Here is a 19,002-nt window from a genome sequence, read left to right as displayed (position 1 = left end):
GCTTCTTGTTTTGGTCCCTGCCATTACATCAGAGACGGAAAATGCACACGTGGCAAACGGCAGAATTAAAAAATATTAAAAATATTTTATTTTAAAATAAAATAAAATTTTAGTTATCAATAATTTTAAAATAAAAATATTAAAAATTTTAGTTAAAAATATTTGTTCTTCATGTTCTTCCCCCAAGAACATGATTGCCCAGAAATTTTAGTTAACAACGATTCGAAAAAAAGAAAAGAAAAAAAAGAAGAACAACTGACAACGCCATCAGCCAAATGCATATCAATATTGCTCAACAAAAAAAAAAAAAAAAAAAAAAATTAGCTTCCAAAATCCACACCATAAACCCCCAAATCACTTCACACTAAACCATGAACACAAAAAATTCCAGTAACCCAATTCATTTGAATGACATAAGCCTCCTTCTATATCACCCACCCACCAAAGTCAAAAACCCAATTTCCTTTTGGTTTACTGACATTTCCTGAGCTTTCTCGGCAACCAAACACCCAATAATGAACATAAAGAAAAATGAAAGAAAACCCACAAAAGAAAATTCGAAGGGGAATTTGATGAAAGCTTAAGAACCTTGAAGAATTTGCAAGAGCAGTGACGGATATGAAATCTCTTCCATGCCGTTGAATCTTCTTCTTCTTCTGCTGTTGTTGCTCTTGTTGTTGTTTGTGAAGAGGGAATTGTTGAAGATTCGTAAGGGAGCAAGTGGTAGCGAAATGATGGGTCGTTTTTGACCTCTGCTCTGAGTTCATCCCATTTGAAGTCCTTGGAGAAGTACTCTACCTCTGCTGCTTCCATTTTTTTTCTACTTCTTCCCCTGTTTTTCACAAAGCTACCCCTTTTTATATTCTCATTAAGTTAGTATTATTTAGTTTAAAATTTTATTTTTCCAAAAATATAAATTAAGGACAAATGTTTGAAATTTTTTTTCGAATCATTGTTAGTTGATTGTGTTAGAGTATCTGAGTTTGATCATGGTTTTGTATATGTTTTTGCTTGTTTGGATGCTAAGAAAATGAAATAAAAGAGAAAAAAAATCTTGAATTTCTGGGCAATCATGTTCTTGGGGGAAGAACATGAGGAACAAATATTTTTAACTAAAATTTTTAATATTTTTATTTTAAAATTATTGGTAACTAAAATTTTATTTTATTTTAAAATAAAATAAAATATTTTTAATATTTTTTAATTCTGCTGTTTGCCACGTGTATATTTTCCGTCTCTGATGTAACGGTAGGGACCAAAACGAGAAACATTTTTCAGGATAGGGACTAAAAACGATAAAAATTAAATGTAAGGACTAAAATAGAAATCGCCTAAAAATATAAGGATTAAAAGGTACTTTTCACCAATTTTGTATTTTTCTAGCACAGGAACACGACCTAGGTTCTAGACACATGTTTTGACCCGTTTTGTTCTCGTGAAAATGAAAGAGAAAACAAAAGGGAAAGGAATAATGCTCTAAACTCTAAACAATGTACCGCTTTTGCTGATAAATTGCAGCTTTATGAGGTAATCATCCTTAGTTTAAAAATAGGTATTTTTGTATGTTAAGAAAACCCTGCCATGTCAATAAGTAGATAGCTCTTGATGGCTTAAGTGGATTTTACCAAAGGCGTGGCTTCTCTCTAATTTTCAATTGTAACTATTTTTATTTTTTATGAAGGGGCAAAAATTAGCTCAATGGACTTTCACGACATTGGGTTTGACGGATCCGAGCCCATGGGCCGGCAATGGTAGAGCCCAGTAGCCTAGAGCAGTTCCATACTCTTGGCACGCACGTATGGTCTCCAAGGAAACTAGAAACCTAGCGCAAGGAACATTCCAGAAAATACGCGCGCTGATCTCCTCTACAAGGAAATGTCTTGTCCATCACGTTTAGGATTACTCAAGGGGATTCCCATAAGGAAAAGACTTCTAGTCCAAGGAAGAGAAGCCGACTTTCTTTTACTATAAAAGCTACAATACTCTCGCGAATCAAGGTACGCATAATTTACCCTCTCTAGCACTCTAGAGTTGAGAACAATTCTAATTTGACCGTCGGAGGCTATTTGGTCGACACCACACCAGTGCCCACGGCGAGATCGCTTTTTCTTCTTGCAGGTTGTTAACGGGAGCGAGCGTGGATTATGTTGCTCACTGGTGATATTACGACATCATCAGTTGGCGCCGTCTGTGGGAATGCGAAAAGTTTAAGCCAGAGCATCGCCTCCCGGACATAAGAGTCACATGGTACTCACTCGCTCGATGGCTACCACCAACAACGCTCAAGAAGACGAACCACCGAGATCTACTGCATTAGAAAGGCAGGTCCAGACACTCATGACAGCAGTAGAACGACTCACAAAGCAGAACCACGATCTGGAGGAGCAACTACGACAAAGGGATGTAGGACCCAACCTTCAGGAGCAAAACCAGGAAGGTAACAGTGCCGAGCGAAGGGAGCAGGAAAAGCCTGAAGGCAGCAATGCCCCAAGCCGACCAGAGCGGCAAAACGTGAGCCTTCCGTCTCTCATGGATTTTGCCCCCCCACCTATCGTTGCCGAGATGCAGGCGATGAAGGAGCAGATGGAGGTCATGATGAACGCCTTCAAGGGGCGAGTATCTTCTGATCTCGATGATTTGGTGAACAGGACTGACTCACCATTCACTGCGTCCGTCAACTCATTCCCCCTGCCACAAAAGTTCCGGATGCCGCAGATCGAAAGTTACGACGGGGTCAAGGATCCACTCGATCATCTAGAGACCTTCAAGACCTTGATGCACCTTCAGGGCGTACCAGACAAGATCATGTGCAGGGCGTTCTCGACCACGCTGAAGGAGCCTGCGAGGGTCTGGTTCAGTAGGCTGACACCAAACTCCATCAATACTTTCAAGGAGTTGAGCGCCCTGTTCACCTCACACTTTATAGGCGAACATCGATACAAAAAGTCCACTGCTTGCTTAATGAATATCAAGCAGCGAGAAGACGAGACGCTGCGAGCCTATATAACTCGTTTCAACAAAGAAGCCCTTTCGATTGATGAAGCTGACGATAAAATACTCGTAGCCGCGTTCACTAGCGGGCTACGGAAGGGTAAGTTCTTGTTTTCCCTATACAAGAATGACCCAAAAACCATGACGGACGTCCTCTACAGGGCTACCAAGTAAATGAATGCAGAAGATGCGCTGCTGGCCCGCGAGGAAAGGCCTAAGAAGAGGGAAAGGTAGGAAGACACGAGACAAGACAGGGGGCGAAAGGTCGCTAAAACTGGGGATCAACGTGATGAAAAGCGCTCCAGACCACCCACTGGAAGGTTCACCAATTTCACCCCGTTAACCGCCCCAATCGACCAAGTATTGATGCAAATCAAAGATGAAGGAGCATTGACTTTCCCTGGAAAGTTGAAGGGAGACCCCAACAAAAGACCTAGAGACAAGTATTGCCGCTTTCACCAGGACCACGGTCACGACACAGCTAACTGCTACGACCTGAAGCAGCAGATTGAGACCCTAATCAGGCAGGGGAAACTACAGAGGTTCGTCAGCAGGGAAAGAACTGATACGCCGGAAGAACAGGCTCCACGAAGGGAGAACGATCGCCCTAGACCACCCATAGGAGACATACGAATGATCGTAGGGGGCACAACTGCGGCCGGATCTTCCAAGAAAGCCCGCAAAACCTACCTCAGGACGGTCCATAGCGTCCAACTCACAGGATCAGTACCAATGATGCCGCGGATAGATAACCCCGTCATAAACTTTTCAGAGGATGACGCTCGGAGACTTCACCATCCTCATGACGACACGCTAGTAGTTAGCTTGCAGATTGGGGATTATAATATGCACCGGGTCCTCGTCGACAACGGCAGCTCAGCAGACATCCTGTACTATCCAGCATTCCAGCAGATGAGGATTGACAAGGAACGATTGTCCCCAACGAACTCCCCACTCGTAGGATTTGGGGGTACGAAGGTCTTCCTTTTGGACGCGATAACGCTAGCTGTGACGGCAGGTGACTATCCTCAGCAGATCACTAAGGAGATAACGTTCCTCGTAGTCGACTACTCGTCCGCTTACAACGCCATCCTCGGGCGACCCACTCTCAATTCCTGGAAGGCGGTAGCCTCTACATACCACCTAATGATCAAATTCCCGACGGAATATGGGGTAGGAGAACTGCGGGGGAATCAAGTAGCAGCACGAGAATGCTACATCACCATGTTAGAGATGGAGGATCAGCAGCAGACAATGTGCATCGGGAAACAGCGAGCATTAGCATAGCCGATTGAAGAGCTAGAAGAAGTAAGACTTGACGACACACGGCCTGAACGAACGACTAAGATTGGCACACTAGCCAGTTGGCCCGTACGCCAGACGATCACAACTTTCCTAAGAAATAACCAAGACGTATTCTCCTGGAATCATGAAGACATGCCGGGAATTGACCCATCGGTCATGGTCCACAAGTTGAATGTATCGCCCTCCTTCCCTCCAGTCCGGCAAAAGAAACGAGTTTTCGCCCGGTAACGGGATAGGGCCATAGCCGAGGAAGTTCGGAAGTTACTGGAGGCAGATTTCATCCGGGAAGTATATTATCCCGACTGGCTGGCGAATGTAGTTATGGTTAAGAAAGCCAACGGAAGCTGGAGGATGTGCGTAGATTTCACAGACCTTAACAAAGCTTGTCCCAAAGACAACTACCCGTTCCCACGGATAGATACCCATGTGGATTCAACTGCAAGACACCAGCTCCTCAGCTTCATGGACACTTTCTTTGGCTACAACCAGATCAGGAGAAGACCTCTTTCGTCACAAGCCAAGGATTATTCTGCTACAAGGTGATGCCTTTTGGACTCAAAAATGCTGGAGCAACATACCAAAGGCTAATGAACAAGATGTTTGCACATCAGATTGGTAGGAATGTTCAGGTTTATGTTGACGACATGTTGGTTAAAAGCGTGCATGAAGAAGATCACCTAGACGACCTCAGAGAAACATTCGATACGCTTCGATCGTTCAATATGAAGCTGAATCCGAACAAGTGTGCGTTTGGAGTAACTGCGGGAAAATTCTTGGGTTACATGGTATCCCAAAGAGGAATAGAGGTCAACTCGGAGAAAGTACGGGCGATAATGGAGTTGGAACCACCAAGGACGGTCAAGGAGGTCCAAAGTTTAAATGGGAAGATCGCAGCACTAAACAGGTTCGTCTCAAGGGCGACGGATAGGTGTTTGCCATTCTTCCGAACTCTGAGAAAGTCATTTGAGTGGACGGATGAATGCCAAACAGCTTTCAACGACTTGAAGACGTATCTATCGTCTCCACCGCTGCTCAGTCTGTCCATACATGGAGAGGAACTCTACCTTTATTTGGCAGTCTTGAGTGTCGCTGTAAGCGCAGCCTTGGTAAGGGAAGAGGACGGTATACAGAAACCCGTCTACTTTACCAGCCTAGAAGAGAGGTGCCCTCAGTTGGAGAAGTTGGCTTTCGCGTTAGTAATTGCTGCGCGGAGACTTAAGCCATACTTCCAGGCGCATAAAATCATTGTCTTAACGGACAAGCCGCTGAGAAAAGCCATGCATAACCCAGAAGCAGCAGGAAGGATGGCCTTGTGGGCGATAGAGCTAAGCGAATTCGACATCCAGTACCGCCCACGGGCGACCATAAAAGGACAGGTAGTAGCTGACTTCATCGCTGAGTTCACACTCAGGGAGGACCAGTTGGTAAAAGAGAAGGAACAGTGGAGTATCCACACAGACGGATCCTCAAACAGACGAGCCGGAGGAGCCGAAGTAGTGATAAAAACTCCGCAGGGGGACACGATACAGTGCATGATCCGACTGGATTTTCCAACAACCAACAACAAGACAGAGTATGAAACCCTGGTCGCGGGGCTAGACCTTGCGAGGGCCGCGGGTGCAAAAAGCATAATTGTCCACTGCGATTCACAAGTGGTCACAAGTCAGATCAATGGCAACTACGAGTGCAAGAACGATAGAATGAAGAGATATCTGGAAGAAGTGAGGTACCGAATCAACAGCCTCGAAGTCGAATTCATTCAGGTCCCAAGAGAAGAGAACGAATGGGCTGACCAACTAGCAAAAGCTGCATTAGCCGAATTCATGCTGGTTCCCGAACAGGTATTATCATTCGTCCAAATATCTTCACTTATCGATGACGGGACAAATATGCAGGTGGTGAACTCTGAACATAACTGGACCACGCCATTAATCTCCTACCTAAGGGATGGGGTGTTACCAAAGGAAAAGGGCGCCGCAAGGAAGCTGAAGGTCCAGGCGTCACGGTTCGTGCTGATGAAGGATGTCCTATACAAAAGGGGTTTCTCTCGACCGTACCTAAGGTGTTTATGCCAAGAAGAAGCAGACTATGTGATGAAAGAAGTACATGAGGGTATCTGCGGAAACCACTCAGGCGCACGATCACTGGTACACAAGCTGATCCGAGCAGGATACTACTGGCCTACAATGATGAAGGATGCGCAAGCTTATGTCCAGTCTTGCGACAAATGCCAGAGGTTCAGCAATTTCATAAGGCAGCTGTCCGAAGAGCTGACACCTATGACGGATCTGTGGCCGTTCGCACAATGGGGACTTGATATTATGGGTCCGTTTCCGACGACTATCCAGCAGCTGAAATTCTTGGTCGTTGGCATAGACTACTTCACTAAATGGGTCGAGGCAGAAGCTTTAGCCACCATCACGGAGAAAAACATCCGAAGCTTTGTCTGGAGAAATATCATATGCAGGTACGGGATACCTAAGGTACTGGTCTCTGACAACGGAAAGCAGTTCGACAACAGCATATTCAGAGACTTCTGCGCGGAGCTAGGGATCAAGAATCACTACTCATCACCCGCACACCCACAGGCAAATGGGCAAGTTGAGGTCACAAACAGGTCCCTGCTCAAAATAATCAAGACCCGTCTCGAGGGGGCAAAGGGTATCTAGCCAGACGAACTACCAAGCGTCCTATGGGCATACCAGACCACAGCGAGAACCCCTACTGGAGAAACCCCATTCCGACTCGCATATGGAACCGAAGCTATCATTCCCGCAGAAGTGGGGCTCACGAGTTACCGAGTGGAAAGCTACGATGAGGATACGAACAAAGTGGGTATGCGCCTCCAGCTTGATCTACTGGACGAAGTTAGGGCAACAACAGAACAGAGGTTGGCGCGCTATCAGGATCTCATGGCGAAACACTACAACAACAAAGTGAGGCACAGGGACTTCCAGGTCGGGGACCTCGTACTACGGAAAGTAATGGGTGCCACAAGAGATCCTTCGCAAGGAAAACTCGGCCCCAACAGGGAAGGACCCTACAGGATCGCGTCATGGCAAAGGAAGGGAACCTACCACCTCAAGACGTTGGACGGACGAAAGCTACAGCACCCTTGGAACACGGAGCATCTTCGGAAATACTACCAGTAGAGGAAAATGTGGGGAACCAACGATTTCCAAAGTTTATTTTATTCTATTCTTTTAGCAACAATTTACTAGTTTTTCCTTTTTACTTTTACTACAATCTTTTTGTGCCTTTTTAAGCCCAAGGGGGCGGTACTTTTCTACAAACGCATTTTCTTTAAAGAAGAATATTCAGACAAAACTTTGAATTTTCACATGGATATTACACAGGCTAGGTCCACAAAGTGGACGGATCACTAAGGTGATGAAAAATGTCCACAAAGTGGACGGATCACCAATAGCGTAAAAATAACTGCCCACGAAGTGGACGGATCTCCAAAGCGCTGAACTATTTACAAGTCCACAAAGTGGACGGATCACTGAGGTGATGAAAAACTGTCCACAAAAATGGACGAAACACCGAAACGGTGAAATAACAAGTCCACAAATTGGACGGATCACCAAAACGGTGAACTATTACAAGTCCACAAAGTGGACGGATCACTAAGGTGATGAAATGACAAGTCCACAAAGTGGACGGATCACCAAAACGGTAAACTATTACAAGTCCACAAAGTGGACGGATCACTAAGGTGATGAATGAACTATCCACAAAGTTGACGGATTACCAAAACGGTGAACTATTACAAGTCCACAAAGTGGACGGATCACTTAGGTGATGAAATAAAGTCCACAAAGTGGACGGATCACCAAAACGGTAAACTATTACAAGTCCACAAAGTGGACGGATCACTAAGGTGATGAATGAACTATCCACAAAGTTGACGGATTACCAAAACGGTGAACTATTACAAGTCCACAAAGTGGACGGATCACTTAGGTGATGAAATATTGTCCACGAAAGCGGACGGATCACCACAACAGTAAATTAATATACATGTCCACAAAGTGGACAAATTACTATAAAAAAAAAAAAAAAAAACTGTCCTCAAAAGAGGACGGATCCCCAAAAAATGATGAACTAAAATACAAGTCCAAAAATGGACGGATCGTATGAAATAGGCAATTATCCAATACCAAGTAGACGGGCTACCAAGATTTCGAAGAGTTGACGGATCACCAAGAGGATGTCATACATGTCTTCAAGGTAGACGGATCATCCAAATGGACGGATCGAACGTTGGCTTGAAGTACACTAGGATAGACAAGTATTTTCTTAAAATCTCTCATTCATGAGGTGGATGGATTTTTTCCAAACAATAATAGAAAGCATAAAAATAAAGTATAGCATTAATAAGCGAATAAAAAGCCCAGGGGGCAACTGTTTAATACATGGACGGATTGTTCTCAAAATAAATTACAAAAAAGATAAGTAATATCAATCTATTTTTTTGGGTCGGCAACTTGGGCATCCTTCGACAGGACCGATTCTCCGTCACCCTGAACCGCATCCTCGCCAAAAAGGTCGTCCGTATTCTCTGAAGCGGCGGGCAGAGTAGACGTCTGATCTTGATCATTGACGGTAATCATTGACACATCCAGGTCAGGGTAGGCTTTTTTAAGCTGATGGAGTGCATCGTCGAAGCCTTGAAGGAACGATCCCCCCAGCTCTTTCAACAAAGCCTCAGAGTCTCGGTACTCACTGACAGCATCCTCCTTGGCTTGACGAAGCTTTTCCTTCAAGTCCTTTGTCTCCTCGTCTTTACCCTTCAAGGCCTTCCCAGCTTCCTCCGTCCTCTGCTCAAGCTCTTTCCTAGTCTTCTCTGACAGGTCGAACTTCTTCTCTATTGTAGACTTCCACTTATGAAGTTGACCGAGTTCATCCTCCGTCTGCTCCGCTTTTGCCCGTACACGTTCCAAAGCCGCCTCACGATTTAGGCACCGTTCCATTAAGCCCTTCATCATAACCAAGGACTGGAATAAACAAGTTAAAAGGGTGTTAAACAAAAGGCTAAAGAAAGTGGACAGACACAAATTGACGGATAAAAGTTACCTGTGCAACAGCAAACAGACCCGTCTCCCCCATTGCCTCCGTCGAATGATTACCCAGGTCCTCGTAATCCTCCGTGGAAATTATCGACGAAAGTTTCTCCAACGCAAATTTCGAGTCATCACGGAGAAGAGGAGGAGGCTTCTCCTGGCTGGTGGACGGGGCCTGCATTAAGCCCTTGCCAGACCCATGTTTTGCTGGGGTGACGGTCTTCGCTCCCTCAGCCATCAAGCCCACAACGGGTTCCAGAGGAACCTTCTGCTGCTTATGTGGACGGTCAGACTTGGACGGCTGCTTCCTCTTCGCCGACGACCCCAACCCCTTGGGAACCACAACCTCGCCCGTCTCCTTTTGTTTGAAGACCAGTGATTTTATCAGTGCCTCCTCTTTGCGTCGTCCATTTCTATAATACAGGACGGATGAAGCTATCTACATAAATTAAAAACTACTTTCGAAAAGTAAAAGTTGACGGACTTACGTCTGTGGACTCTTTCGTCGTATATAATGCCTTCATAGGTAGGTTCGGGACCGTCACAATACCAGTGGATTGTTTTCGGATTCACCAACTTTGCCCAAGTCCACTCTTCTGGCTTTGTCTTCTGAAAAATTCTTTCTAGAAAGCTAAACTCTTCCACGCTGACTTGAGGGCGCCGTCTACCTGCAGATGAAGTAGATGGTTAGAGAAAACAGCCAAAGCTAACGAATATAATATATTAAGTAAAATGTGACGAGTTCATACAAGATGAATGTAAAACACCCCATGTTGTGTCGACGGGAATAAATTCCGTCTCCCTCGGATAGCTCATCCATCCGTCACCCTCTATGAAGAAATAGCGACTCTTCCAGTCTCTATTTGAGTCTAGTGTTTCAAAAATAACCTTTAGCAACGGGCTCCTACTGGCAAAACTGTAAATTCCCCTTGACTTATCAATCTCATCTGGACGGTAGCAATGAAGGAATTCACGCACCGTCAGCCTCCGTTCACCGTCAGTCATTGCACCATAGAGTATCTCCATGGCAATGAAGACCCTCCAGGCATTTGGGGATATCTGGTTGACGGAAAGACCCAGATACTTTAAAAGCTCTCTATGCAGTCTACTTAGAGGAAATCTAAGCCCCGCCTTCAGCATCTGTTTATACACTCCGACACCTTCCACCCCGTCGTAATAGCATTTCTCTGATACGTAGGGCAGACGGATTGGAATGTAGTCAGGAATTTGAAAGTTAACCCTAAATGTGTTGAAGTGTTTCTCCTTAATGACGGATGTAAATTTGTGCACCGTCCACTTTGGTAGCATGATGAACTTCCTAAGTCCATCAGCACAGACGACGGGTTTCGACGGTAGATCCTCGTTGTCGTCAGAAGATTCTTCTACTTCGACCATCTCCATGTCCTCATTTATTGAGGAGGAAGAGGCGGACGGACTTCTATCTTCGCCAGGACTCTCTTGGTCTTTATGACCGGACGGGTATACTTCCTCGTATTCCGTCCCGTCACGAACCATTGACTAGTTACTTGACGCACTAGACATTTCCTACAAATGACGGCAAAACCTAAGACTGATGGATCTAAGAGTATTGACGATTGTATAGGTCTGTCTATATATAACTGCCAAATTCAAAAAAACCTTGCATATAATAATAGCAATACTCACCGTTCTTTGAAGTAACTGGGAGTTGACGGTTGTATGATCAACTGTTTTGTATGGGCGACGGACTGTTCTGACAAAGATGACGGTTGCGCTCTGACTATGTGTTTTGTCTGTGAAATGAAGAAATGAGGATTGGGAGGTGTAATATATATACCTGAAATGCACGGAAGACGAAGCGACGCTTCGATCCGATAGAAAACCCAATTGAAATGCGACACGTGGCACGCTCACAAATGCTTGGCTATCTGCCTTAAAAATAGTCGCAATTTGTCTCCTCCTAAGAAAACTGTCAACTTAAAAATCATATGGATCCGTCCTAAATTTTCTCTGTCCGTGAAATCCAAACGATATCTAACCGTTACCCTAAGGGTTCATCTATATAAGAATTGACGGACCCATAGGGTGAAGGGGGCAGCTGAAGGGGCAAAAATTAGCTCAATGGACTTTCACGACATTGGGCCTGACGGATCCGAGCCCATAGGCCGGCAATGGTAGAGCCCAGTAGCCTAGAGCAGTTCCATACTCTTGGCGCACACGTATGGTCTCCAAGGAAACTAGAAACCTAGTGCAAGGAACATTCCGGAAAATACGCGCGTTGATCCCCTCTACAAGGAAATGTCTTGTCCATCACGTTTGGGATTACTCAAGGGGATTCCCATAAGGAAAAGACTTCTAGTCCAAGGAAGAGAAGCCGACTTTCTTCTACTATAAAAGCTACAATACTCTCGCGAATCAAGGTACGCATAATTTACCCTCTCTAGCACTCTAGAGTTGAGAACAGTTCTAATTTGACCGTCGGAGAGTATTTGGTCGACACCACACCGGTGCCCACGGCGAGATCGCTTTTTCTTCTTGCAGGTTGTTAGCGGGAGCAAGCATGGATTGTGTTGCTCACTGGTGATATTACGGCATCATCATTTTATAAGATCAATAAGGAGTATTGATTCTTCATCCCTACAAGAAGTGTTGAGTGCCCTAAGACAATGGTTAAGAGACTCAAGACAATGGCTAAGAAAATGCAACTAGTGTAACTTTTATATATTTTTTTAATCACTCTCGGATTAAAACCTCATTTTAAAGAAGTATAAGAAACATCAGCACATCGCTAGTAGAATTAGAGTGACTCAACCCAAGACTTTTGGACTAAGACCTTTTTCCTTTTCTAATTGCACATGCAAGCTTGAATCCTTTAGAAGTTCTTAGAAAACTCGTGACATAGGATGGGACAAGTGAAATTAAACATGTGAAATTAAACACTGATGGATACTCAAAAAATCTAGTACCACAACTTTCTGTGATATAACTTTGCCACATTTTTTATGTAGCAAATTGTAAGAGATGAAAGGAAAAATAGTGGGTTTATGTAAAGTGACTAACAACTAATCAAAATCTAACCTCTAAAATAGTTATTGAAAAAATTGTAATAATTATTACTATAAAAAAAGTAATGCTAAAACTACAATTTTTGTCACAACTTGCTCATATGACAATAGTTAGTAGTCACCGGCAATTTGGGAAAGAGTAGTAGCTGAAATATAGGCGTAACCAGAGGACTCCTACTTCTTTGGGAATATGGGATGAGGGTTAAGGAATATTCTCTTTGTGGTAGTCTCTTAGATTCTTTTAGTTATATTTTTAGTTTTTTCACTGTCTTTGTGCTTGTGACTCAGCCAACTACAGGAATCTGCTTGCATAAAGTTAGTAAGTTAATTTTTATTTTTATTTTCTTAAAAATTAAATTACAAATTACACACTTTAATTTTGACATGTTTTGAAGTCCACCATCTTTAAAAATAACTAAAAATAAAAATTTTATAACTTCCATTCATTTTCAATGCAATCTTTTTTTCACTCCTATTTCTAAATGTAGTTGGAAGCTGTTTCAAACCCAACTTGACATTGTTAGGATGAGAAATTTCGACTCATCACATGTTTAGAAATTAATCTGACCAGACCCAACCCACACAATGGGGTTTGCACTTGTGCTTATCTTACATATTTCATATCTTTTATAAAAATTTTGAACTTTTATAAATCATTTAAGCAATTTTTGTTCAATAAATTATTATAATTATAATTTATATAATACGTCTAAATTATATTTCAAAATTCATCAAAACTAAATTCTCAAACTACCAAAATATAAAAATTATAATAAAATAAACTAATATATACACAGGTTGATAGGTTGAATGCACACTCCTAATTAAGTCCACCAAAATTACATTGTTTTGGAAAGTTAAAAAAAGAAAAAAAAAAAAAAAAAAAAAAAAAAAAACTAAAACCAACCGTAGTAAGATTGGATAGCACTAGATGGAAGAATTAAATTGGAAAGCTTCCTCTCTCTTTTTTTTTTTTTTTTTTTTTTTTTTGTAGTCTTTTTTTGAGTATACTCTCTTTGGTTCCTCCAAAAAAAAAAAAATATATATATATATATATATACTCTCTTTGACTTTGTATGTGTGAATAAACGACATGTAGGATTTGTTTGGGTTTGGGCCTAGTTGATCAATGAAATGACGTGTCAAAATCAGAGACAGACAGACACTACCTGAGGAAACCAAAACGATCACAGTCTCCGTTTCCTCTTCCTTTGTCTCTCGAAAAAAAAGGTTGTCTTTCTCTCTCTCTCTCTCTTCCGAAATTCCCAGAACTTAGCGAAAGCGGTGGGCACTGGTTTTGTGGAGCTAATCGAAGTTCGAAGAAGATGTTGAGGGTTGCAGCGAGGAAGCTCTCTTCTCTGTCTTCGCCTCCATGGAGACCCAACCAGGTTCAGGCCTCCTCGGCCCTTGTCTCCCGTCATTTCATCAACGGCGGTGATTCCTCTTCCTCTGGTGATCCCAGATCCAACGGCTCTGCTTACTCCTTCTCTTTCGGACCTGACTTCCACGTCCCTTTCAGAGGTTAGGGTTTCCTCTTTCCTCTAAAATTTTCTACGAAGTTTTCAACTTTCATTCTTTTTTGTTGTTATAGGAAATGATTAAGGTTAATTTTTAATTTTTAATAACTGGGATTTTTTTTTTTTTGGGTTTTTTTTTTCCCCTGGGTTTTTTCGATTGCTTTTACGTAATATGGTTTTTGTTGTTAGGGTAGGAGAGCTGGACTGTTATAGTTGCTTGAAATTATTTGAGGGGCTTTGGAGATTTGGGTATGATAGCTTTTTGAATAATTGATAATGTGTGTGTGATAGTTTCCAAGTTTCCTGCTTTCCAATGAGTTTTGATTTGAAGGAGCTCACAACCAAAATTGGGGTGTTCCTCTCTCAAGTTGCATCTTTAAAATTGCTTTGGCACTCAAGGAAATGTAAAGTGAAAGTTGAAACATGAGAGTGCTTGTCCTAATGATGTTTGATTGATGATGTCAGGCAACAAATTTTTTGTGTGGTGTTTTGATGAATATTTATGTGTTTGTCAATGTTAAAGATTAGATTTTTATGTAAACAAAGATAATTATAGGTGTCAAGATATTAATGTCTGGTTTACGTTTTTGAATCCAACAATCTGAGCTTACTATTGCTTCTCCCGATAATGAAGTGTTAGCTAGATGATAATGTTGTGTGTGTATATATATATCTGTATGTATGTTTTGTTTATCAACTCTTTGGCCTCACATACAGTTGTTTCTACCTATTGATAATTATTTGTTACCAATGGAAACCCCTCAACGTGTAATAACAAGTTGAGACTAAAGTTGTGGGGGACTTCTTGTTTAGCTTACCAATATTAAAAAAATGTTTGTTAATTGAGAGTTTGAAGACTGGAATCTTTTTATATCCAAAATTTGGGTTACCATCTTTTAGATTTGTAAATCTGTAGTCCTGTGGTACTCTGTTGTTAACCAATTATCAGTGATTGGAAAATTTTACTTTCACCAAAGAGTTGCAGGCTTTATGAAGGTTGTGGAGTTAAATGTTATTACTCATCTCTATACAATCCTTTTTTCCCTTGTTTATATGCTGCTTTTACTCATTGGAGATGGTGCATCCAAATCTTTCATGCATTAAAATCCTCTATTGTTAAGACAAGATAGCAATCCCTTTTTCTAGGGTTTATTATGCACTTCTTTGGACGGCTGTTTAAGCAACTATAGTTTATGTTTGAAATAAAATTTTGAGGAAGATTGATTTAAGATGGCCAATGGAATAATCTTTAATGGCCCCCAGGGCTGTATCTTCAGTGTCTACCTTTCTTTAGCAAGCCCTAGGATGACTAGTTATGGCACACACATATCCTTTTTAATGCTTAGTACTTTTCATCTTTTGTAGGAAAACTCCCTTCTCTAGTTTCACGAAATTGAAGCGACCTGCCCTATGGGACTAAATTGTTTTCCACATGAGATACACGCATAGCCGTATCCAACTGCAATGTGTTGATATGCATGTCAATTCATAAGAATATGTATTTGCATAAAACCCCATTCCTAGAGTTTGCTCTTACATTTTTTGTGTTTGTTGGGTGATTGGGAAGGGAAAGTAAGGGCTGCTGACGAAAAAAGCTATAAGAAGTATATGTCAAGATGATAGAAAGTTCAAAAAGCCCTGAAAATGAATAAATGTGTAGGTTCTTTGATCATGGTGCAAGTTGCACATGATTATTAGTGGCTCTTTGAAGCTTTCCCTTTTCCTTCACCCTTTAAAGATTGGGCAGCCTTTTCAACTGGTTTAGGCCACAGTATACCTGATGACCACTGCTCTCCCTTTTGGTGTATAAACCTGTATACTGTAATATAAAAGGTTGACCAAATCTATGGTTTTGCAAGTTGCTTCTTTTGCTTTTTCTTATTATTCTTTTTTGTTTATTCCAGGTTTTGCTTCTGAGTCTCTTACCCCAATAAAGGAAAATGGAATAGTTTCAGATGTTCCTGCAACTGTGGCAGCCGTGAAGAACCCTACTTCAAAGATAGTTTATGATGAGTACAACCATGAGCGTTATCCTCCAGGGGACCCCAGCAAGCGGGCATTTGCATATTTTGTCCTCACCGGTGGTAGGTTTGTATATGCCTCACTGATTCGTCTCCTTATCCTCAAGTTTGTGCTGAGCATGTCAGCTAGTAAGGATGTTCTTGCCATGGCTTCCCTTGAGGTTGATCTCTCCAGCATTGAGCCAGGCTCCACTGTGACTGTTAAGTGGCGTGGAAAGCCAGTCTTCATCAGGCGCCGAACGGAGGAGGATATAAAGCTGGCAAATAGTGTAGATATTTCATCTCTTCGTGACCCACAGCCAGACTCTGAGAGGGTAAAGAATCCTGAATGGCTTATTGTTGTTGGAGTATGCACACATCTGGGTTGCATTCCCTTGCCAAATGCTGGTGACTTTGGTGGATGGTTTTGCCCATGCCATGGTTCCCATTATGATATCTCTGGCAGGATTCGCAAGGGGCCTGCACCATACAATTTGGAGGTACCGACTTACTCCTTTTTGGAGGAGAACAAGTTAATGGTTGGTTGAGAATCATAAACTGCTCTCTAGCAAACTGCAGTTATTTGAGATCCCAATATCATTTAATTTAGTCAGATAATGTCGAAGATTTGTCGCAGAAATGTTGGATTTCAGCCCATCGTTGTTGGGCATGTTTAGAAATGTTTATGTAACTTGAGTTTTGTAAACTGCTACTGTTGGTGTTACTCTGAACTCTCAATAATTTCCCTAGCCTTTGAGCTTTGATGGTTTTGAAACTTCACAATTTGAGGAAGCAACTATGAAATTGTTATTTTAGGTCTGCTGTGATGTTATGGTAATGAATTATGGTGCTGTGTGTGTCTGTGGTTTGGATAGGGGAGTGGATGGGGTAAGGGGTTGACAATCAGGTATGTTCCCATGTAATGCTGCACTGCAAACACATGATTCATTTCTCTACAACTCATAAAATTTAATTTTAATAAATATCACTTATTGTTTTTAAGAAACCTCATGCCATGACCTCTTATCTGTGACTAATACTTTGAATTGTTTGAGCACAAAGGTACAGGTCAAATTCTAATGGTACAGCTCGAGCCAATTCTGTGTGGGTTTTTTGTTTACAATCTATTTTTTTCTAGTAAAAGAAATATCGGTCATCTCTCGAAGATGCCCTTGACATACACCATGCCTTTTTCACTCAGCTGAAGCTCCTTTCTCATCTGCTCTACTTGCTGGTCATCTCCTTGAACGACGATCTCTGAAAGGGTCCCATCTTCTGCAACCATCAATTTAACCTTGATTTGCTCCTTTCTTGATGCTCGTTTCCAGTAATAAGCTCCTCTGTGGCCGCTCTTAAAGTGTTAGTACATAAAAGTCACAGATTACTCAGATAAAACACACAAAGAGTGCCTGCACTTACGCCAATGGACTTAGGATCGTAAGCCAGAACCAATTATTGCCAAAATCAGGAACAGTTATTGTAAGAACAAGGGCCACGCTTGCCATGCTGATGCAGGTGCAGAAAGTTAGCAATGCTGCTTGGCCTCGGCTTGGAACCATCATGCCTTCAAATCTTTAATCAAGAGAAAAACACGTTATATAACTTCACCGAGGGGGAAAAAAATTAAAATGCAATTTTTTTACTTTGTTATTGTGCTTAATGGTTTCACCATGGAAAAACTATTATGTACTCCCGAGTATAGTCCGTGTGGTGCTCTCTCCTCTTAGTCTCAGCTAATAGTGGGATTCATAATTCATACAAGATGAGGGAGTACTACTGCGATGTATTTCAAAAGTACTAAATAATTACTCTTTCACTGTGAGATTTCACACTCGCCATACATGCCCCAGGATGTAGTAGTTGGTTACCTTAGTGTAGTTTAGCACTTTTTTTTTCTTTCTTTTTTTTAGGGAAGTGTAGTTTAACGCTTGAACAAACATCAAACAAGCATTTTGGTTAACACTAATCACCTCTTACTTGAGTTAGAGTCAAGCATGCATAGCATTCAAAAGAAGTTGATTAATGTTAGGATCACAAAATTTTTCATAATCTTTTTCATGACTATTGACATAGCAAGTTGAGGTTAGAATGTCATTTACAATCATTGATATCATTTTTACTAGTAATGCTTATTACACACACCGTATACACACTTGTTTTTAATTGAAATCGTGATTTTAAGTCCTTATCTCAATTAAAAACCAGATATGTGTAATAATGTGGTGGAAGAGTAATTACGGCATTTTTATTAGCACCAACCATAAGTTCACAACGTGTCACCTCAGCAACCGTGGAGAAGATAGTTAAAAATTTTGTGCAGACAATTCAAAGAAGTACTGGGAGGAGGATGTTGGTGGCTTACGTAATGGTCTCTCCTCTATCAGTCACCACAAAATTGTTGCGGGTGAAGAAAGATAGGATTTCTCCTGCGACAAAATTAGGTGCCTTTTTCCCTTCTCCTTCACCTATAAACGTCTTCTGCACAATCTGATATAGCACCCCCCCCACCCTCATTGGGATTATTAGCTCGTTAAAAAGAAAAAATCAAACAAACATAACCATTGAAACTTTGAAAGGATCAACTTTGACAAAGGCACTAAAATTTAAAGATAATCATGAAGTTAGAAAGAACCTTGGACTTGACAGAGCGCTTGATGAGGGACCATAGGCCAGGAACTGAGATGACAAAGAGACCCAATGAAGTATAGTAGCTAGCCAAGGAATAACTTGCTGTATCTGCAAGTAATATGAGCGAGGATGGGTTATGGTGGTAGAGGTGGTGAAGCTGCTCCACAAGAGCAGAAGAAGAAGAAGATAAGACATGTGGGTCCTGGAGAGAGACACGAAGTAGTAGCCTCTTGGGTCTTGTGGGATTCCAAGCAGGTCGGAGCCATGGTTTATGGTGGTGGGTGAAGAAGTCCCTGTTGGAGGAAGGAAGAGAGAGAGAAGTGAGAGGGTGGGGATGTGAGGATAATATCTTAGCTGCCATTGGTCTCTTGGCTCAGAGGAAAAGGATCGAGTTCTTTAGCTGAGATAGGTTAACCACAGAGCCTCTCATGGTCAGTCAATTGAATGGTCC

At 42.0% G+C, this 19,002-nt stretch overlaps 4 protein-coding genes across 4 annotated transcripts; 3 read left to right on the top strand and 1 right to left on the bottom strand.

Annotated features, from left to right (window-relative positions):
- The first annotated feature begins 2,262 nt into the window (after nucleotides 1–2,262).
- Nucleotides 2,263–3,165, top strand: LOC126701966 (uncharacterized). The gene has a single exon (XM_050400449.1). The coding sequence runs from the start codon at nucleotides 2,263–2,265 to the stop codon at nucleotides 3,163–3,165; it is 903 nt and encodes a 300-aa protein (XP_050256406.1).
- Nucleotides 3,166–3,357: 192 nt separating this feature from the next.
- Nucleotides 3,358–4,278, top strand: LOC126701956 (uncharacterized). The gene has a single exon (XM_050400441.1). The coding sequence runs from the start codon at nucleotides 3,358–3,360 to the stop codon at nucleotides 4,276–4,278; it is 921 nt and encodes a 306-aa protein (XP_050256398.1).
- Nucleotides 4,279–13,566: 9,288 nt separating this feature from the next.
- LOC126714497 (cytochrome b-c1 complex subunit Rieske-4, mitochondrial-like) lies at nucleotides 13,567–16,742 on the top strand. The gene is made up of 2 exons (XM_050414672.1): nucleotides 13,567–13,927; nucleotides 15,828–16,742. The coding sequence occupies exons 1-2, from the start codon at nucleotides 13,732–13,734 to the stop codon at nucleotides 16,469–16,471; spliced, it is 840 nt and encodes a 279-aa protein (XP_050270629.1). The 5' UTR covers nucleotides 13,567–13,731; the 3' UTR covers nucleotides 16,472–16,742.
- A 129-nt stretch (nucleotides 16,743–16,871) lies between these two features.
- LOC126714499 (protein COFACTOR ASSEMBLY OF COMPLEX C SUBUNIT B CCB1, chloroplastic) lies at nucleotides 16,872–19,002 on the bottom strand. Its single transcript, XM_050414673.1, has 4 exons — nucleotides 18,556–19,002; nucleotides 18,286–18,410; nucleotides 17,343–17,495; nucleotides 16,872–17,263 (listed from the first exon to the last, which is right to left on the bottom strand). The coding sequence occupies exons 1-4, from the start codon at nucleotides 18,910–18,912 to the stop codon at nucleotides 17,077–17,079; spliced, it is 822 nt and encodes a 273-aa protein (XP_050270630.1). The 5' UTR covers nucleotides 18,913–19,002; the 3' UTR covers nucleotides 16,872–17,076.

The sequence above is a fragment of the Quercus robur genome, chromosome 2, assembly GCF_932294415.1.
Source record: "Quercus robur chromosome 2, dhQueRobu3.1, whole genome shotgun sequence".
Taxonomy (NCBI): domain Eukaryota; kingdom Viridiplantae; phylum Streptophyta; class Magnoliopsida; order Fagales; family Fagaceae; genus Quercus; species Quercus robur.
Note: the sequence above shows the minus strand (reverse complement) of the source record. Positions and strands in the feature narration are given on the sequence as shown.